A 22923-nucleotide genomic window follows, 5' to 3' on the forward strand; every position below is an offset into this window, starting at 1 on the left:
TTTGATCCTTGAAATAACCCCATAAAGTCGGCATCATTATTTTGCATATTAGAAATTCCAAGGCTCAGAGAGGGTAAATGCTTTAACTAAGGACATGCATGTGTGATACGGAGCTAGACAGGACCTCTGCCTAAGGCTGCACATTTCATTAACAACAATGTGAATGGTACTTCCTGGACTTGAGCCTGCAGCAGCTTTCAAGCCAAATCTCAAACTCAGGGTTCGAATATCTCCAGTGTAATCTGTCCACCATTAAGTAAAGATGATCTATATGGAGAACTGGGTTCAAAAAGATCATTTGCCCCTAGATGTTCACTAGCTCCAGTTGGGTGAAAAGTATCCCTCCTGGTATGTGCTCAATCAAAATGAACCCAGCAATACACCGAAAGAGTCACACTTGATGCCAGTACAGCACCACGACTCCAAAATTCCACTGGGGAAAAACAACAACAACAAAAAAAACACCGTTATGACTTGGGGAAGAGGTTCCACAGAACATTTGGATGCTTCCCCAGGGTGAGAGTGCCGGATTGGGGCTGAGGCAAGCAAGAAGGCCTGGGGTGGAACTTGGACAGGCTTATGGTACCCTCAAATGTTGCAGATCCATTGCTCTCAACAACCCTCCTTCCCCTTTTGGATACAGGAAGCCCAGGAGCACAGTGAAAGCTGCTCCGCCTGGGCTGGTGCTGTGCGGCTGGGCTGCTCTCAGTACTTTGTTAACAGTGGCTTTATATGGCCAGTCCCAGTAGAGTCACCTCTTTTCATTGGGATTATGATAATTAATATAAAAACAACCACCAACGTGTGCAGCACAATATAGTTTTGAAAGCTTCTTTCTTACCCTTGTTTTTGCTTTCTCTCAATTTGGAAAAAGATAATAAATAAATAAATAAATCTTAAACCTACACTTGCACAGAATTACTTCTCCAACCTCAAGTTGTCTAACTCTTATTCTGCTCTTGGCAACAAATACTGGGTGATATCTCTTTACTCAACGTTCTCTCCTAGGCATGCCGTGATTTAGAAAATACTCCAAAAAATTAGAAGAGAAAAAAGTACAGTGAAAAGTACTATATACCTTTTTGTTAAGTTATAGGGGTAGAGGCACATAATAACTAAGCTATTCAAAAAGTAACTAAAAAGCTTTCATTTTAAAACAGAAAAAGCAAATCTTTTGAATATTTTATTTAAACCTCGAATTTAAATTTTTTTTTTTTTTTTTTTTGAGATAGAGTCTCATTCTGTCACCCAGGCTGGAGTGCAGTGGTGTGATCTCGGCTCACTGCAACCTCTGTCTCCTGGGTCCAAGCAATTCTCCCACCTCAGCCTCCTGAGTAGCTGGAATTACAGGCGCTCGCCACCAAGCCCAGCTAATTTTTGTATTTTTAGTAGAGATGGGGTTTCACCATGTTGGCCAGGCTGGTCTTGAACTCCTGACTTCAGGCAACCCGCCTGCCTTGTTGCCAATCTCAAAGTGCTGGGATTACAGGTGTGAGCCACCACGCCTGGCCTGAACTTAATTTTTTAAAGAGTTATTGTTTTCCAGACTTCTGTTATGGAGATAACATAGCTAAGATGCAACAGTATACTGTAACTGTATTAGCAAAAATTATCTTATTTTATTGTCCATAGAACAACACACAGAATTGATCAATTTTAATGTGCTAATAGGGAACTGCACTTACACTTCACTGTCTGCTTGTGGTTTAGTTATGATAATTATTATGTTTCTTCTAATAGACATATTGATGGCATTACTCTTGCTTACATGCAAGGTAGATGTGAATTTCCTCGTCTTTCCTTCTCTCTATCCCTAATTAAAAACTTACCCATAGGCAAAATTTTAAAATAGTATACAATCAGAGTAACAATAAAATCACAACTCACAAGGACAATAATTTGTGATTGCCACAGCTATTAACCACACAGCTGCTCACTCCATTTAGTTTGGGACAAGTAAGATAGACTGCAGCTATTTGCAACTTCTAGCACGTTGGTTGTGGCTCTATTCCTGTCTCTTTCACTTAAGAAAATACCTTGAAATACTTAGGTGTAAACTGACATTACATAGGGATAAGTCTGACTCAGCTCAAATTTATTTTGAAAAGTAAATTGGATTTGTGATTAACAAAGATATCCTGGAAAACAGATTGGAAAAGATGGAGGTTAGAATCAGAAAGACTGGCTAACATCAGAGGAAGGGCAGGAGTGAAGGTTATTCAGGGTCGGAGTCTGGCAAGTTGGAAACCAGAGGACAAGGGGGCGAGAGAAACCAGGATGCTGGAGAAAGCCCCTTTGAAATGGCTAACCCTCTGGTCAGGTCTAGGTTGGATGGGGAAGGAGACTACTCACAGTGGTCAGAGTAAAGGCAAATTTGAGGTGCTGGAGATGGAGCTGTTATGGTGAATTTGGCCACAGGTGGGCAGCTGGAGGACAGTCAGGAAGGAGATAAATTTCCCTAGCTTAGGCGACTGAAGTGTCTGTTGAGTTATTACCATTGAGTCTAGTCTATTATAATTCCAGAGCATGAAGGTTACATTTGGATTAGAAAGCAAGGATGTGAGCCAGTCACTGAGTTCATAGAGGAAGACAAAAGAATACTCCAAAAGAGAGGAAGAAAATAAGCAGGAAGCAGGCATTTGAAAAAGGATCATTAAACAAAGGAAGTAGAAGTACTCTCAAGAGGTGGCAGAAAGTAAGGAAGGTACCCACTTGTCTCCTTGGCTGCTTGGAAAAAAAGGAATTGGTTGCTTCATTTGCAGAAAGTTGAAAGGGCTATGGTGTTGCCATTGGGGTGGGAGGAAGGGAGAAGTTAGTTAACTCAAGGACAGGGGAATGATCCATGAAAACTGCAATAACATGGGATGGCACATCTTGCTATACACACAGCCATACTCCATTGGCTTTTTCCAGGTTCTCAGGCTTGTTCACACATAAATTGTTCTCTTGGCTTTCCTTGTGTGTGGTTGCTTTTGCTGTCCTAATTTAAAACAATTTAAGAAATATCTATTGAACGGCCTACCCAGTGCTAGGGCTCTAGAAATGAATAGGAAATGGTCCCTGACCTCGGAGAGCACACAGTTTAGCTGGAGACACAGGTAAGGTAGCTAATAGTTATAAGAATATTTGGCAAGTCCAGGAATGGAAATAAATGCCAAGGGTCATCAGCTACCCAACAGACTTTGTATTTATCCTTTCACAAAATCTTATTTCTAGCCCATTACGCTGAACAGTCTAGGCAGTCTGTAATCTTGATTTTTGTCTTTTAAGAACCGTTTACCAATATTGTAAATGTATTAAGTCTCAAGTAAGTAGTGGGGAAACAGACTGTACTTGAGTCATTTTTGAGGAGGTGAGTGAGCCCTAAAATAAAATTAATGAATTTTTGATTGGCAAAATCTCAAAGGCCTTCTGAGAATCCCACCTTAAATATAATATATATATATAATTTATTATACATAAAAATATATTTGAAACCTTTAAGTACTCAATATTTATTATTTGAAAAGGAATTATTTTTGAGATATGAACCCTTATATTTCAAAACTATAGTAAGTCATGTGGTGATGGAACCTATGTAGTGAGAGCAAAAACACATGAAAGAAAACTAGTTTGTGTAGTATGATTCAGTTTTGAGGAAAAAAAAAACTAAACTAAATGACAACCTATGTTTGTATGTTCATAGAACAAATATCTAGATGACTTCAACAAACTGTGAATAGAGATTATTCTGGGTAGGGAGAGGCTGGCATGATGGGTGACCCTTACATTTTGTTACGTATTGCCATAAAGCTGTTCTTTAGTCACGAGTTGGTATTACTTTTGTCATCAGAAGGTAAAAATTCTATGCAGCCATCTTAAAAGAGGATGACTACTACCCATGACTGATTTCATTGCACATTCCTTGTTGAAGACCTATCGATGCTAGCTGAATGCACCTATAGCTCAAATGTACCCTGGCACTTCCAGAGACAAACGAATCTTGCTGCTAGTCTTCCCCATTGAGTCTGTTTCTTAACAAATCCAAAGTCCTCTTCCCAGTGTTAAGTACCCCTGTCATCTGGCTCTACCTCTCCTTCCTTCACCAATTACCCTTCCACTAACCTCACCACACATCCTTTGCTCCAGCTACACTGGATTTTTGCAGTTCCAGGATCCTTTCTCCTGTATCTCTGCTCATGTCTGCTACACCTTTTTCCTGGCCTCCTTCCATCCGCCTGTACACATCCAATCACCCTTCAAGGTCCAGCTTGAGTACCGCCTCTTCCATAAAGCCCTACATGACTCAATTCCTTCTCCTATCCACAGTTATAGCCATTCAAATCCAGATATACAATTTCTCACTTTATTCTATTCTGGTCTTTTAACTTAATATTATCTGTACATCTGTTAACTTAAGCTCCAAATATCAATAAGTAATAAACACTTGTCTTTCATTTCCTGTAGAAGATTCCAGAGCCCACAGACATATAAGCAGTCAAGGCTTCACCACTCTGGATCATTTCTTGGGTATGTGTTTTTGCTATTAGACCCCACTGAGGCACAAAGTTCAAGGGCACAGGCTCTGGAATCGGACAAACCTGTGAATGAAACAGCTCCACCACGTACACGCTTTGTGATGTCTGACTCACCATTTCACTCCTCATGCCCTTCTCTTTCAAATGAGATTAATCATTTATACCTCCAATTCATTAGACATATTAAAGCAGATGACATATTTAAGGCAATTGGTAGAATTTTTAAAAATAATAATTATTATTCATCACTTGGGAATTGAACAAAGAGATATGCAGAACCCTTATGTAAACCAGGATGGATGACTTTCAAACTGGCCAAAGGGGAAAAAAAATAACTAGCAGTGCTAAAAATCAACACATAGGTTAAGAGTTCAGAAGGTCCTGCACCTCTTCGACGTGGCTATCATAGCACCTCTGGTGGAGGACTCACAGTGCATCAAAATAAAAGATGACATAAGACAGTGACCTGTGCGAGTCATCTAAGAAGTTTTGTGTCCCCATGGAAGCTGAAGAACCTGGCCTTGGAATGACTTCTCCACAAGCAGTGTGCTGGGAAATGAAACTTTAGCTGGGCCCTACATTCTCAGCCAAACACTTCCTTTGGGTTGAACTTGACGACTCGGAAACTGTTTGCAAAGTGGAAGAGCCCCAGTGGCACGAACATATTTCCTGGGCCTAAACAGAAAGGGACTGAATCCAGCAGAGAGCAGGCAGATTCTCCCACCTGTATACTTGCCCCTCATGTCACTTTTGGCCATTTGCTATTTCACCATTTTTGTTTAATCACCACCACTGGAATTTTTCTGTTGGTTGTTATGTATGGTTAACAAAACATGTTAACAAAAATATGTGTACATCATTTGGACATGCTTTCCTGGGACATACAATCAAAATGTACGTATTTTTTCAACAAAATAATTGTAGCTAAAAAGTTATTTCTGGCATCTTATTCCCACCTCCATACTAATTTATTTTTATTTTATTTTATTTTTATGTTTTTGTAGAGGTGAGATCTTGCTATGTTGCCCAGGCTAGTCTTGAACTCCTGGCCTCAAGAGATCCTCTTGCCTCAGCCTCCCAAAGTGTTGGGATTACAGGCTTGAGCCACAACACCGGGGCTCTTCACACTTTTAAGAAAATTAATTTTTTACATACCCATCTTTCCGAGGACATACCCTTGACTCTAGCAAGGCTGTCGCAGGATTTCTACCTCTAAATCATGGCTCACTCTTGTGACTTCTCCCAACTCAAATATCCTTCCTTCTGCCTGTGTAAAATCCCCTCACACAGAACAGAAAGACTGGAGAGACCAATGAGTCATAAGAAGTCTCAAGACAGTTTGAGGGATTTTTATTTTTTATTTTTTATTTTTTACTTTTATGAGACGGAGTCTGGCTCTGTCACCCAGGCTGGAGTGCAGTGGTGCGATCTCGGCTCACTGCAAGCTCCGCCTCCCGGGTTCACGCCGTTCTCCTCGCCGAGTAGCTGGGACTACAGGCGCCAGCCACCACGCCCGGCTAATTTTTTGTATTTTTTTTAGTAGAGACGGGGTTTCACTGTGGTCTCGATCTCCTGACCTCGTGATCCGCCCGCCTCGGCCTCCCCAAGTGGGATTTTTATCTCAAGTAAAATTGGGCCTAAAATACTAGCTTCAGCTCCAGGGACAGAAAATTTGAAATGGGCAATGAGAAGACAAGGAAAAATTCTTTCTTTTAAAAAATAACTGAGATTAGTTGCTTTAGATGATTCAGCTAATGACTGACTATATTTTTCTGCTAAAGAATAAAGTAGATTTCTTCTCTTTTAGATACTTTCCACAAATGAGGTCTGGAAGACTTGAGGTATTCTCCAAGCAGTTCACCCAGAGATGTGAAAATCAGATCTGGAATTATGAAGCAAACTCCAGAGTTGCTGGGAACTAGTTCTGAGTAAGTTTAGTAGTATGTGGTTATATTTCTGACGAACAATGTTTTTGTTGGCATGAGAACAGGGAGATGCGTTAGTTGACTAAGTTCCCAGGACATGGAAAGCCTATACTTGAAATGTTTTCATCTCTGGCACAAAGGATGATAGTAGCCACGAAACTATGGCTAATTCAAAAAGTCACAGAAATCCCAGGCAGGTTGGTATCTTGGGAAGCGTCTATCACATGACCTTTGAGTTCAGAGTGGTGTTAATATTGGAGGGTTGCTCTTTGCCACTGAGGCAGAGTCTTAACATTTAATTGCTGTAGATTTCCAGGTAATAACAAAAGATTCGGGGTCTTCAATGCCACTTTGCTCCACTAAAGTTGCAGACCTCTTAAGTCTTTACAGTAGAAATATAGAAACGTAGTAAGTGTTAAAATGAACTTTAGGCCAAATTTTGATGGAGAAATGCTGATGTCAAAAAGAGAAGGTTAGTTAGTATCTGCTCAGATAATTTTGAGACCAGCAGAAGCCATTAAAAATTATAGTTAAGCCATTAAAATTATGTCTTACATTGCATGTGCTATAAACAATGTAAATTTTTGTACTTTACAATTAATTATTCACCTGGGAGTCTCCATTTCATGATTGTCATTTTTAAAGAAAGCATGTCGTCGTTTTTTCTTTCAATCTGATTGCAACTGGAACCTGTGTGGAAGGGCTGATGCCCTAGCAACTAACTGGATCCTCTTAAAGGTTGAATTTTATGTCTGACCTATTTAGAGATCTGAAAAGCTTCTCTTCAAAAATAAAGCATCCCAGATCTTAATTTTTAGTTGTCAAGCATTGCTGCAGCCAAGGTTAAATGAGTTGATAGACTCAACATAATTCCTAGAGAAGGTTTTCCTTTTAAGCTTAAATGTAATTCAGGCACAAATATTTTTAAAACTTTATCTAATACCTTACATTTCATATATGAATCTAATAATATATTTAGGTCAAGTTACATTTTTAAGTGACATCTAGGAGTATTCCATATGTTAAATATAAAGGCTCAGAATGACATGTATTAAAGACTGGATTAATCTCATGGGTATTGCTGTAATTATTCCCCCCAATCATCTCATCTATGGCATGGGTTAGTGAAGTATCATTCATGGGCTTTCCCTTTGTTTTTGTACATAAAATTTTATTGGAACACAGCCATGTTGTTTGTTTACATATTGTCTATGGTGACTTTCATGTTACAGTGGCAGAGTTAAGTAATTGTGACAGAGACTGCATAACCTACAGTGCTGAAGATATTTTCTGTCTGGCCCTTTTTATAGAAAAAAATTGCCAATAAGCTGACACAGAAAGACAAATACTGCACATTCTTATGCCCTATGTAGAAGCTAGAAAAGTTGATCTCAGAGAAGTAGCAAGTAGAATAGTGGTTACTAGAGACTGGGAAGGGCATTAGGGTGGTAAATAGATACAAAATTACAGCTGGATAGGAGAAACAAGTTCTAGAATTTTACAGCGTCTAAAGATAACTAGAATAAACAACAACTGATTGTATATTTACTAACAGTTTAAAGAGCAGATTTTGAATGTTTCCAACACAAAGAAATGATAAATGTTTGAGGTGATGGAAATGCTAATGACCCTAATTTAATCATTACACATCATATGCATGTATCAAAATTATCACACTGTATGCCACAAATATGTGTAATTATTATGTGTCAATTTAAATATTTTAAAGGAAAAAGTTTGCCAATCGCTAATGTTTAGAAAAACTGAGTCTCACCAAATGAGTCTCTTCTAACCAACATATTGTTTTAAAAGTCTGATGGGAAAAGTTTTCAGGTAGAATAGAAAGCTCTACTCATTGACAAGTTTTGTTGGTCAGTTTATCGCTATATCATCTTTGAATCTGAATTTAACTGCAACCAAACACTGTATATTGACAGAGACACAGAGAACAAATTAGCCCACTCTAAGATCAGTAATTGTGTGCACTTGCTTCAAGAAGCAACTCTGCTAACAGCTGACCATACTAGAAATGTTCATTTCTCCAGCTCCATCATACTTTCTATATCATTCTGAGGGACAGAAGGGTTTATACCCTGTCCCAACCTTCAGCTTCCCACCTATACAGAAGGTCTCATCATGCAGGGAACAATGACAATATTTAAAACGCTCTTTGTCAAGGAAGATCTTTTTATCTTGGCAGAGAAATTGTGTCAGAGAATTAATGTTAGAGCATCCCCTAAGGTTTCATTCTCAGATTGTCTTTTGACCTGCCTCTTAAATGGAAATGAAATAAACTCATCCTGTGTAATTTGGTTAGTGGAGTTAAAATATATTTGAGGACTCAGTACAATTAACAGAACTGAAAACTGTGATGCCTCCAAGATATCACTGGTCCATGAAAAGAATGAGTATTTAATAAGTACTTACCTAACTGTCCATATTGGAATATTAGGGGACAGAAAGAATAGCATATCTGCAAGTACTAATACAGCACCAGGAAGAGTAATAAGAGTATGTATGGGGCCAATGAAAATCAATCCTTAAAGGAAGTGAAAGTCATGGACTAGTAGAGAGAAGCAGACAGGAAAGAAATCCACCTAACCTCCCAGCAGAGTTTACTGAAAGTGAGTAGAAGTGCTAAGGAAGACATTAAATGCTTAGGGTGGTTAAGTAGAGAGATGGTAGGAATGTCAGTATTTGCTAGTGACGCCACTGTGCAATGGAGAAAGCATGACTAAATGGTGAACTTTGGATGCAATGCTGAAGACTTTGATATGACAGACAATAAGTACATGTGTTTCCTTGATGAGAAATGTCTTGATAAAAATAGTGTTTGTCAAATATTATTCTAGAGTTTAGGGCAGAAAAACCAATTGAAATTTATTAAAAAATGAGTACAAAAGGAAATTGCCAAGCTCTTTGCAACATTTTTCTATTAATTCATAATATCACAGACTTCTTTTTTGGGAGCACTATATCAAGTTCTATATTATAAATGGAGGGGTATTGTGTTTTCTCTGGGTTGCTAACTAAGGCACCAGCCAAAAAAAAAAAAAAAAACCACAAACAAGCAAAACAAAACTATGTTACCATCATTCACCTTATTCATTTTGCACCTGGTCTGATTTTTGTTTTTGTCCTAAATGCATCATAGTAACTATTTTCTAAAGCAGGCAATTCCATAGCATAACTGCATAGATAGATGAAACAAAATAACTTATTAGTCCCCGGGAGAAACTAGAGGGAGGAAAAAGATGGAATGTCACCACTGGCTTGACTTCTTATAAAACACATAGTTGAATTTTAAGTTACATATCCATTGCCCATGCCCTGTGTAGCTTCTCAGACCTAAAACAAATCTCATGGCTAAACTACGCTGTCCTAGTTTCTTTGTTATTTTACAGCTGTGCCTATATGTGTATTTTTCTGTACTGAAAGCAGAGACTTGGAAATAGCCGGATAAAAGCCAGTCCTGTGTTGTACATGGCAGGAGAAGGAACACAGTAAACACAAACACAGCAGAGCATTTCCCTTTGTTGACAACCTTATTGTTTCCCCTTAATGCATTGTTTAGAATAGCAATTACGTGTCATTGCCCATTATCTTATACACAAAACCAATACCATAGAGCTGTTGCTTTTCTTTCCAACAACTGATCATCATGAATATATAGAGGATTCGTGTGCTGGTGAAACATGTCAAGACTGACAGCTCAGAGCCCAAGAGCAGGGCTGAAGCACAGAACAGGTGTGTGGCCAGGCAGCTGGAGTGAAATCTCCCCTCTACCTTCTCATTTTTGCTTTCTCCGCTTTCCTCCCTCCTCTGGGTTGGGAGGGAGAGCAGCTTAGAAAGAACCTCCCTTTTCAGGCTGTTTCCCTCTGCCAGAGAAGACTGGCTCACTCTCAAGACGGCAAGCATTTGACCACTGCAAATAACAGGAGCACGTCAACTTGTTTTATTCACATCCCTCACTAGGGAATCAGAAAGCCAAAGACACACTGCTGATTTCCCTGGTTTTATGGATCTTGACTCCCCCCAGGCCTGCAACACATTTTTGGTTGGTGTGTTCACATTGTCCTGGCATCTGCAGTGTGGGAAACCTTAACTGTGAGCCAGTAGCCCCACAGCTTCTCTCTATTAAAATGTGCAATTGGATTTCACATGTGTGTTTCAAACACCATTCAAGGCATAATTTACATACAGGCTACTATCTAGCCCCACAGATGTTTTTCCATCCTGTAGACTTAGCTGTTTCTAGGAATCCACCATCCGGCTCCTTAGCAAAGTCTTCCTACTTTGGACCTGCTCAGCCATTCTTGGCCATGCAAAACTACACAAAATCTATAGTAAGGATTCAAGAAAATATTTACTGAATGAACAACTATTAACTACTCTTTCCACAGGATTATTCATTCATGTGAACAGCCTTCTTTTTGTTTACGTCATCTAATCAGCTTTTACGTCATCAAATTAAACTAATCTGATCCATTAATATAGGTCATCAAATTTTACATCATCAAATTAAACTGCTGATCCATTAATATAGGTCATTTATATACATTAAAAACAGTACAAGCCCAATGACTTTTGTGTAGGGCTCACTAAATAGTTACCACGCAGAGCTTTCAGTTACTATGTTCTTTCATAAGGAGAAAAATAAGAATCCCTTTTATATATTGCAAATTATTTCCTTGTGGCTAAACAAAAACAGACTATCTATGTTATAGAGACATCTACTCAATATCACTTTGACATATTTCTGTGACATCCACCCCTCCCCAAAGTCCATCCTCCAAGAATCTGAGATCACTCCACAAATAGATTAGGCCTGAGGCTTAGGGTTATGGTTAGCTCAAATGTAAGCACTAATAGTATCATCGAAACAGTTGATTTTCAGTTGTCGGAGGGCCAGAAAAATACTATACTCATTTCTGATTCTTCCGTGCATAGTACAGCCCTCAGGAGAGAGTACAGGCTCAAGAACATAACTGAACTCGACACTTCTTAGTCTATGCAGAGGATGATGATTCACGCCGTGGGTGGGTTTAAAGGATTCCCTTGACCTCTGACTGAGACCCACCTTTCAAGGAAGAAACACAAAGGAAAAAGAAGGTATGACGTTGAGAAAAATGTCCCAGACAAAGCCTTTGCTAGCAATGGCAGTGAGATGAATGTGTTTCATCCAAACAGCTCCACAAATGTAGCTTCCATGTCAGATGAAAACAATTAATTAAAAATCACATTAATACAGATCTTACAATTTGGGTCAAGTTAGATTTTGCCCTTCTGGTTGCAATATACCAACTTTCCTGTTGAATAGAATATTTCAGGTGAAAAAGGGACATTTTTTTTTTTTTTACCCTTCCACAGGTACTCTTACCCAGCCTAATTTTCCCAGAAAGAAAAAAAAAGCACCACAGGCTTCCTTCCACATTTTAAACTACTACACAGTAGCTAAGGATATTGTGTGGTCACTTCATTACAAGTCGTAGCCATCATAACAAGCCTTCTTTGTTAAACAGAAGTCCTTTAAGGCAGGGACACCAGTAAGGAGCTATAGTGTTGAACACTATAAATGATTTGCAAAGGAACGACCACCAAGCTTCAAACGTTTTTTAAAAAGCAGCTTTTCATCTTAGGACTTACCATTTCATTTCCTCCTACAGGTGTCTGCTCACAGACCTCATGCATAAAGATTACTCATTTACTCTTTTGATAACCTGAGAATTAGACCATGTTGACAAGTTGGGCTGCCAGATCATCAGGTTATCTGAAGAGTCTCTTGTTTTAGACACATGCATTAAAAATAACCAAAATTCGTACTTGTTATAAATGGTCCCAAAGGCCAGAATTGCAACCAAAGGATGAAAAGTACAGAAATAAAATGGCCTTTTATTAAATTCCTACTATGTGTCAGAGGCTGTATTAGGTATTTTATAGGTGTGCACCCTTTCTCATTAATCTCTGAAGATAATCGGCTGAGGTAGATATCACTATCCAATTTTACATATGGGTACAAGAAGCTAAGATTGCCCAGGGAAACGTGACCACCATTGAGAGAAGTGAGATTCAAAGCCAGGCTTTTGTTCTGCTTTCTTTCCAGTCCACTAAGCTCCTCCCAAGAATGTAACAGTAGATCTTGGGAGACAGTCATTCCTTGACCTGCGAAGTACTCAAGCTGATGGTAGCTAACTGGCTCCCGCAGAAGGGATTCAAGAATTAGAAGGGGTTGGAAGAGAGCAGGTCTACCTCGAAGAATCTGCAGACTTCCTCTACTTCTCTTCTAAGTAGCTGATTCTGCAATCATTTGAGGTGAGACGAGAAATCAAACAGGTCTGCTTCCTGGTCTTATAGAAACAATAAACTATCCCTTTGCCTACTATGCCGTATCTGCAGGCCCCAAGGTCTGGACTCTTTCTCTTCCCTACAGCTTTGGTCACACTGCTAGCGAGGAGACCCTCTCCCTGGCTTCCTGTATTTCTTCTGAAACTCCAAAACTAAACAGTAAAACTCTCCTCCCAACTCATGCCTCCTTAGCATCCTTCAGCTGTAAGAAATCCCTATGTCACCCCTAAGATATCACGTGGCTTAGTCAGACACACTTCCCCACTCATTCACCCTTTGCATTCCTACTCTGAATTTTGTGTCATTAATGTACATACCTGTCACCCCAAACACTTCACAGCACATCTTTTTTAGAACAAGACAGGATATAAATAAAAACAAACAAATTGGCCTGGTACTCCATTCGCTTTCTTGCTTGAAACCACAGTGGAATGATCGAAAACTAATCCATCCCACTCAACAGGCTCTTCCCACCAGCAACACTCCCATGAGCGCTGACTTCCATTTTCATCATGGCGTCACACAGATGCTCAACAAGTTCATTTCCGCTTCCCACTCCAACTTCTACACCATTTAAACCTTTTCACATTTCTTCCTTCACTTGAACCACCATGTTTTCACATAAGATTTTCCTCTAAAAAAATGATTGGCAATGAATCCCAGCCCACCTCAACCCTGAGTGGTTAATTCCAGCTTGGAAGCCCATTTTTACCATTGGAGTCTTCCACTTCTTCAGCCGGGGTAGCTTTTTGGGAGGAGTGGTGGGAGTGTGAGGAGAGGAGACTGATGATCCGTGGCCTGGGGAGGGTCAGGGCTTTTCCGTGGACCTTGAGGGAGTGTTCCTTCAGCTGGCTGATTGTCATGGTGGAGAATGAGCACCAAGAACACTTGTAGGCATGCTCACCTGGAAGAGGATGGTGACAAGAAATAGAACAGGAAAAAGAGGGGAGAAGGGTATAAGGCCGGGATGGAAACAAGATAACTCAGTTAACTCATACTAGAGAAGCGCTTCTTAAGCTTCATGTTCTATGAACGAACCTCACAGACCAACAACCTGCCACAACCACAGTGCTCCTTTGGAGTTGAAACTGTTCCATGAGCTCCAGAATCTAGTGAACTGGTCCGTTTTCACTTTGGGCTCTGCTTACAGGAGTGAAGCTATGAATTAATTCCCCAATAGGAAGTGAAACCCAACTGCCCAGGATACCTCGTTTAGAAAAATTTCCAATCCCTTTCCCTCCCTCTCTACACTAGAAATGACCATGTCAGGTTTCATTCAAGGTTGCCTTTTTGTCAGTCCCAGAAAATAATATGCTTAATTATTATTCCAAAGATCTATTAGTGGCTTTTTAATCACAAAGTCATTCAGTGCAAGCTCTGTTGTGCTATTCTATTCTGTACTTCCTTGCTAACTATACACATTCTCATCCCACATATATATATTTTTGGACCAGTTCATAAACCTCAGCATAGAACTCCATTTCCTTATCTAGTCAATTGCACAGAAATGGGTAAAAATTAGTCATTTCTCTAAGGAAGAGAGCTGTATATGTAAACATGGGGGTTTAGGGGGTACAGTGTGTGTGTATGTATGTGTGTTTATCTCCAATATTCTTCAATAAAGACTGCCTCTCAGTAAAAATAAGCACTATTTTTAAAATTAATTTTATGCCACTGAAATACAACACAGATCACCATGACCAAATTAAGTTAGAGTGTGATTTACCTTCGCTGTACATTACCTGTTAAATTAATTACATTTTAAGAACTAAGAGTGTGAAGTGGGCATGCTTAAATTGTTGGACATATATACACTGGTAAGATCAATTCAGAAAGCCATTTTGCTTTTAAGAACAATAGACTTAGAAATGCTCCGTTTCCAACCTAGTAACTCCATTTCAAAGAGTAATAAGAAGATATCCTTTAATAAATAAAAAGCTTTACTTAGAAATATACATCATTTATGCTTGAAAAAGGTATGAAATAACCTAAATTTACAACCATAAGGAAACGATTAAGTCAATCTGGGCATATCCTATTGATGATTTATTTTACTCAATTAAAATAAATTCTTGGAGTTTATAATAACATAAAAATAAAAGTAAATACAAAGGCTAAATATATATATTCAATCACATTAGAATTACAACTGTTAAAAATAATTATAGAGAAAATGACTGAAAGGAAATATATGAAATGTTAACAACAGTGGTGTTTAGATAACAAGATTATGAATGACTGTATTTCTTCTTTCATTTCCAAACTTTCTCTAACGAACATGTATTTTTAAAATTAATTTTTAAGGTGACATTTAAAAGTCAGAGAAGAAAGAAGAGAAAACAGAATCATAAAGCTTTGTGGACCAGTAAAAATGAACAGAGTTGTGGTCTAAGGATTAAAAGTAAGAAAAACAGGTATTGGAAGATCATTCTTTGTCCCTGCTTTTCCGAGATTATTATTTTCCTGCCACCATGAAAATTACTAAATGGGTTCACATGTGAAGTGAGTATAGCACCCAAGTTCTGTAATTAAGCCTTCCTCTCACCACTGATGACCCTCAGAGCTTGCATTTCCAAAGAAGTCTTTTTTTTTTTTTTTTTTTTCTTTGAGACGGAGTCTCGCTCTGTTGCCCAGGCTGGAGTGCAGTGGCGCAATCTCGGCTCACTGCAGGCTCCGCCTCCCGGGTTCACGCCATTCTCCTGCCTCAGCCTCTCCTAGTAGCTGGGACTACAGGCACCCGCCACCATGCCTGGCTATTTTTTTTTTGTATTTTTAGTAGAGACGGGGTTTCACCATGGTCTCGATCTCCTGACCTCGTGATCTGCCCGCCTCGGCCTCCCAAAGTGCTGGGATTACAAGCGTGAGCCACCGCGCCTGGCCCCAAAGAAGTCTTGAAGAAACCCACATAAAAACTTGAATTGCCCAACATCACAGAGTACAAGGAAGGACAGAAGTTCAAAAAAGTCAGAGGACCCAACCGGGAACACCAGTCAGTTGTATCTCTTTAGGAGTTAGATGACAATGCTGTGTATGATGTTTACTAATATATGTATAACAATATATAGAATACTGCTGCCCTCTTTATTCTATTTTTTCATTTTTTTTTTTAATGCAAGCTTGGTTATGTGAACCTTGCTGGTGGCTCTGAGCTGCACGACCTGAGAGAGAATTCAAATCCAGATGTTTGGGTTAGCACACATTGCCTTTTCTTCTTTAAAATAAAATAAAATAATACACCTAGAACAGACAAGATGAGTCAAGAGTCTTTTAGAAAATGTACTGGCTTTTTCCAAGCCAAGCCCCACTCAGTCGCTCAAAGCAATGTCATGGAGGCCAAGGTTCCAAGGCATGTCAAGAACTGAATTACATTGCTCCCAATCTCTCTTACTGGATGCTCTCTTCTTGCCAGCCAGTGAGTACAGGGAGGCCAGTTTGCTGGGTCAGCTCCAAGAGCAGACACTTCAGCTTAATACGCTGGCATCAGTGTGCAGGCTCTGATGCTCTCTTCAAGTCTTTCCCATAGGCCGAATCATCTCTTCTCAGCTCTTGCTGGTAAAAGTGCTTTTGACAAGGCTAAGGCCTATGGGCAAAACTCACCAGGATAGTGTCCCAGCTGGATAATTTACAATATACACAAGTTAGAAAAGAGTGATTTGAACCCCGAAGCCACTCACTTCAAGAACTTTAGTAGAAATTTCCCAGAGACAGAAAAATACAAAAAGATATAGAGAAGCCCCTATAGCTAACTTCCCTGTCCCATTCCTTACTCCTACTGGAGTTTGGGACAACTGGGAGCCCTGGGTAATCTTACTGCATTAAGTCAGTTCAACAAAATCCGACACTCAGAAGACAGTGAAGAGACATGGTCCTGTTTACACAGAGTATGACGGGCTGGCAAAAATGAAGGACCCAGGTTCTGAGTGGTTCTCACAACACTGTTCAAAGTGTGACCAAGGGTCACAAGGATGTGACACAATGCCTCCCCTTTAGGACGACTGTAGGACTAAAGAAGATGATGCATGTAACATGCCTAGTGCACAGCCTGGTGGGTAAGGGATGTTCTTGACACATCAGACGTCAACAACAGTGGTCTTCGGATAAGATTATAGATGACTGACTGTATTTCTTCCTTCATTTCCAATTTTTTCTAATGAGTAATGAGATGGAACAACAATATGATAGAGACCAGTACAGCTCCTGGACACTCACAACCCAAAGTCATTTTCTATCTTATGTATGGAAACGTATCTAAGGGTATCTCTTGAAAAATCTCACATATCTTGAGTTCCCTTTGCCCTTTCTAGCTTCCTTAAGTTGGTAACTTTATTTTAGCTGGAAAGTCTTTTTAGTAGATATAACAATTCTTGGCAATGGAATTAGAAAGTAGAGGCAATTTAGAAATTTCTGTAAAAATCACTAACAGTCTAATTCTAACTTGTTAGTAGCACGGACGAACTAACCATAACAGGGGTGACATGGGCTTTGTATTGTTTTGGATTTAGGTGATTTTGTTTAACTTTTACTTTTTTCTTTATTTTTTCTTTACTAGGTGAAAACAAAACTGAATATACATCCACCCCAAGAATAAGGCATCTCAAGTGTAAGGCAGGACAGTATCTAACTCAATAAAGACCATCAGGTTTCAAACTCAGAGAGTGCTAAAGAACTTGTGCATCATCAGTGCACAACTCACCAGCATGAGCTTTGAGTATATGTGTTTTCAGCCGGCTGTTATAGGAGGACTTGAAGGAGCAGAGTTTGCATCGGAATGGTTTATGGTGTCCGTGGTGGGTTTGCATATGGCGATCCAAACTTGATGTAGAAGGAAAACAAAAAGAAAAACAACAAAATTAAAAATTGCATAGAGGATTTGCTCATTGCCTTTTTTCCAGGAATCCTACTTCTAGGTCGTTCAAAGTCCTTTTGTTTACTTTCCAATAATGGCGTTTATCAATTTAATTAATTAATTTTCAAGAGTTGTACCTACTCTAAGAGGACAGGAAGCTAAAGGAAAACATCAAGAGATTTATTTTGGATTTAGAGATATGGCAGTGGTAACAGGTCATGGTAAGAATCTTTATTGTCCCTTCTTAGAGCTCTGATCATTGGAAGAGTGTATCTAAAGAGAAGGTACAATATGGGTGAATTCAAGTTTCCTGCCAAGCCAGTGAGAGTGCCTATCAATTAGTCCTCTAACTTATTCAAATAACAGAATGGGAATTAGAGAAATTTAGCATTTGAAAAGAGCTGACTTTCTTTTTGAATTCTAATTCTACTTTCATTGTGAACACTAGAGTGAGGAAGGGAGGTTTCGAAGTGGCTGACCTTCTTGCTGCGGCAGGCTGTCTTGTTGCCAGGGTCTATATTAATATGGAGGCATAGTGCACGCATGTTTAAAGGAGTCACATGGTCAAAAGGCTGTACATCCCTTCTGATACACACAGCCATGTTTGCTGTAAGTCTTCCAGAAGCAATTTACAAGGGAGCTATTTAATTACAACGAACCCCTAGTACTTCATAACAATTATTAGCCTTAAAAAGAATAAATCTACCAAACAAGGTGTGGGAAGAAGTTCTAATTTGTATCAGTACTCCAGAGAACTAAATTCCATTCTAAATGCCTCATGTGGGAACGGTACTGCTTACCATTTCAACATATAATGCTCTCCTGAGCTCCAAAGCAACATTTTCAATTGCCCCTGGACAGCTCCCTCTGGGTGTCCTTTAGTTATCTTTAACTCAACCTGTTCTAAACAAACCCATCAGAGAGTTTTCTACAAAACAAATTCTCTTCTTCATTTCCTTGTTTCTATAAATGGCACTAACCTTTCTCCCAGTTGAGTAAACTGAAAACCTAGGTGCCATTTGTATTTTACTTTGTCCCTCATCCCATGCATTAAGTCAATTTTTCCAAGTCAGGCAAATCCATTCCTTCAATCATTCCCAAACTTCTTGAACTAGCTACTATTGTTGCTTCTTAATTCCTTGTCCCCAGCCCCCATGTTTTTTTTTTTTTTTTTTTTTTTCATCTCAAGAGCACACGCTATGGAGTCAGGCTACCTGGGATAAATCCCAGCCATTACATATAGGCTGTGTGTCCTTGGGCAAATTACTTAATTTTTCTAGGCCTTACTTTTCTTATTCATAAGATGATAATAATGGGGCCATACCTTATAGGAGTGTTTTGAGAATGAAATTAAGTAATATTTAAAGGCACTTAGTACAGTGCCTGGTATACAGTGAGATGCAATAAATGTTAGCAATTATAATTATTTTACTAATTTGACTCTTCCTTTTACCAGCAATTTAAATTATGAAATACTATTTCCTGGCATTTAAAACTCCAAATATGGTCTCCTTTAAAGTATTTAGACCTTATCTTTCACTATTCCTTTACATGTAACTTAAGGATTAGTCAAACTGAACCCCCAGCTAGGGCCCCAGTCAGCTTCATGGTCTCCTCCCTCAGCTTTTCCTCTACATCTTATGTCCTTTCCAAACTATTCAAGTCCTATTTTCCTACTTTAAGACTTGACCCAAATGCTCCTTACACCATAAAACCTTCCTGACTCTTCCAAAGTTGATGTAACATTTCCCTTCTTTGACACATCATAGTATTTTACTGATATTTTCAAAGACGTGCTTTATTTTGCTGAGTCAGTGGGTTTTTTTTTTTTTTTTAACTTCATAAACCAACCCTTGACCCTAAATTCTCTTGGCCACAGACTATGGCCTGTGTCTTTATATTTCCCAAAAGCACAGTACCTAGGACAGGATATATTAATTTATTCACAATTATTTACTGAAGTTCCACTGTGTGTCAGACAATGTGATAGATGCTGTTCAATAAATACTTCTTTAATTGAAGTATTTCAAGTTTTGTGCCAATGTATGGATCTGATGACAAAGATTAGATATTAGGCTCTGTATGACAATAAAGTGTTTACAACCCATCCTAACCCCTGTGAAAACACCACCTCCTTCCTCTGTTCAACAACCACTAACTGGCCCTGTTATCTTTTGTAAGAAGCAAATAGTCCATCATTTATTTCATTAAAAAAATTGTTTTAAAAAGCATGTCAGTCTTAGTCACCTTTATCCAAGACTGTCCAAACGCATTATTGAATATTTATCACTCTTTTATACAGCTGAAAGAGAAAGGCAACAAAAAGTTGTTTTTAAAACCACCCCTCTTTCCGTGGCCCCAAAAAGCCTTACACACCTATTCCGTATTTACACTTCCAAAGCTGTGATGAGTAATGGGAAGCTCCCTCTCCTCAATCTCCCTGTATGTCAAGCAACTCTTTGGCATCCACGAACTTCTTTACCTTTCAAGATCTTTTGAAAAATTGCAAGCAATGTTTCTTTGGTCACATGGGTTAATAGCCCTAATTTTACCTCTTTAGCAACTCAGTTTTCCAAATGGACTTCCTCAAACAATGACTAGATTTTGGCTGAATGTTTGACAGATGAATCAGGAGACTCATCTACTCTCCACAGCTGCATTTTTCCTTTGGGTAAATCATAGCAATTCCTCTAATTCTCATTTTTAAAATGCCTGCATTTGCCAAATCTAATGCCATCGATCAATCTCCTGTTCTCAGCCCCATTTTACAGAAAAGGTGACTGAGGCTCCAGGTAACACAGCAGCAGGTGTGAACCATGAGTGGGGCCTTCTTACTCAACCAAGCTTCTCCCAATAACCACTAGTGACCCCCCAATAGCACTTACTTGTGCCTGAAAGCAGAAACAAAGGAGCAATACTGGCAGCTGTACTTGTCCTCACGGGTAAACATGGCCAGGGCCAGGTGGCTCCTCTCATGAGAACGCAGCCCCTGCATGGACATCAGGACTCTGTCACATTGACTGCAATGGTATCCCCCCGGCCGGGTTTCATCCTCCAACATTCCATCAAGCAAGCAGTGTTCACCATCCACCCGGCCCACCAGGGCGCCACTGGCGTCTTTGGCTGCTTCCAATTCATCCAGGAACAAGTGGGCAGGGTCATCCGCCTCCTGCTAAGAGAACCACACACACACACATGCCCCACCAACAAAATAAATATCCATCATCATTGCCCCCAGCTTTCTTTTGCTCCCTTCATTCTCCCAAACTCAACAGCACTTCTTGTCAAAGCTTCCTCCCCTGCCTCTCCAGCTACCCCTAGAGGGGAGAGCAAGCCCAACTGCCATTCTTCATGCAGTGGAGATGATTTTAGGACAACATACCCGGACACAGGTTGCTACTGTCTGCGAAATGTGAACAAGGGCTTCTCCCACTCTGAAGACACTTCACTCACTTCTTCCCCATCTTAAAAGAAAATTCAAACTGCAACCCCATCTAAGATGACATAAAGTTGGGCTAGGGTTGTGGCTCACAGAAAAGAACGGAAGGAAGGAAGGAAGGAAGAGAAAGAAAAGCAAAGTAGTATGGTCATTGAGGAGCCTTGGGCCATTATCTGGAAAGGAAGCAAAGCAAAAGATCCTGCTGCCTGCCCCCTACCCTGTAGATGGTGACTTCACTCTATGACTGGAGACTGCTGCATAATCAATTCAAAAAATTAAGGAGCAGCCTAGTTTTAAGTCACCTGTTTTTCGAGATAGCTCCTTGGGTTACTGATTACACAGGAAAAGCCCTTCTGTCTCTCTCACATGATCCCAGGAAACGAGCCTGGGACACACCGCAGTGGTGTATGAAAGAAGCCGACTGCTGATATCCCTGGGTTGCCACTGTTCTGCCAAAAGACAGAAAGCTTCAGTCTTCAATGAAGAAAAGTAGAGACTTTATCTTCATGTTAAATTGGCAAAATAGGATGTAAGCTCAAGAAGGGCAGATGACAAAAATATATTCGCATGGACCCATACAGAAAGGGCAGAACCCCGAAATGACTTCTGTTTTAATAAATAATAGGGCTTAGCAATATCCTGGAAGACCGGGATGGTGGCTTGGATATTGACGTGGTGGCTGCTATTAGGATTATGATGTTCAAAACAGGTGGCCTAATAAAAGTCAGAGGGAAAAGGGAAGACACTTGTCAGCATCATATGGGTTGTCAGCATCATATGGGAGATGGGATGGAGGAGATAAACCAAGGCTTTCAGGGTCAATTGTGACTTGAATGCTTTTAGTTTTAATGTCTCTTGCAGTCCCCAGAGGACCCAGGATAAGAAGACAAAGAGATTCTCCTAGGCTCTCTGCATCCTCAGCCAGATGAGAACAGTAAGAAGTGAGGAAGAAAGAGGAGCAGAAGATGATGGGAACAGAACCCACTTGATTCCTCTCAAGAGCTCGGGCAACTTGGAAGAACGAAGAGCTAATGGCACTAAACGCAGAATAGAAGGACGACCCGAAGCCTCCTAGACCGAGAATCCTGGACCTTCTGTTGCCACCAAACTATCCGCGTGGAAGGAAACCAGATCGAAACTCGACCTTTCCCTGAACAGAAAGATGAGGAAGGTCCAACCTGCAAAGAAATCAAAACAAGCCAAACCAATCCAAGCATAATTCAGGAATGCCCACATTCTGAGATGCTCTTTCCTGAGCTGCTTTAGGCAATGGGGTTAATAAGTAACTCGAATCGCTCACACACAAGAATGCTCATCCAGACCTTCCAGTTCTCACCTTCACAGCAGCTGACACAGCTGGGACATTGCCATACTGGACGTGCTTTCGGAGGTGATTGCAGATGGCTCGGAGCGTTGGGTGCACTTCCACACAGAATTTACATTTGTAGCCCACCACTTTCCTCTCCTTGATCTTTGGCACCTCTTCTAAGTGACCAAAAGGCTGGTAAAATACATTGGTAGCCATCAGTACTCCGAGCCCTCCCTCAATTGTCGGAATTTATTCTTGCAGTTTACTAACATATTTTATTTTAAAGCTGATTAGCAGGTTAAAAACCAAGGGAGATATAGGCGAGTATTTTTATATAACAAATTTGTCAGCATCATGGCACGCTGCCTACTATGCAAAGTCTTTGAAACCCAAATACATTACGGCTTGTGAGTAGAGAAGATTTCTGTGCAGAAGCTCATCGTCACTGCCACTAAGTCATCTGGTTTTCAAACCAGTTTCAACTAGGCAGGTGAAACGTTGCATAGTTGCGCCATTAATGAACTTCTTGATAAAATAAAATC

General features: G+C 39.9%; 1 protein-coding gene across 6 annotated transcripts in view; it reads right to left on the bottom strand.

The window, feature by feature from the left end:
* The window catches only part of ZNF462 (zinc finger protein 462), a 150295-nt gene that overhangs the window by 61402 nt on the left and 65970 nt on the right, over positions 1-22923 (bottom strand). For 3 of the 6 annotated variants that reach the window (XM_030825177.1, XM_030825191.1, XM_030825188.1), the window contains 4 exons: positions 22409-22573; positions 20519-20805; positions 17481-17599; positions 13500-13691 (listed from right to left, as the gene is read on the bottom strand). In XM_030825177.1, the coding sequence (XP_030681037.1) occupies positions 13500-13691; positions 17481-17599; positions 20519-20805; positions 22409-22573 (763 nt within the window). The remainder of the gene's footprint in view (positions 1-13499; positions 13692-17480; positions 17600-20518; positions 20806-22408; positions 22574-22923) is intronic. The other 3 variants (XM_003260323.4, XM_030825355.1, XM_030825235.1) reach the window with 2 other exon arrangements.

Source organism: Nomascus leucogenys, chromosome 1a (assembly GCF_006542625.1).
Source record: "Nomascus leucogenys isolate Asia chromosome 1a, Asia_NLE_v1, whole genome shotgun sequence".
NCBI classification, from domain to species: domain Eukaryota; kingdom Metazoa; phylum Chordata; class Mammalia; order Primates; family Hylobatidae; genus Nomascus; species Nomascus leucogenys.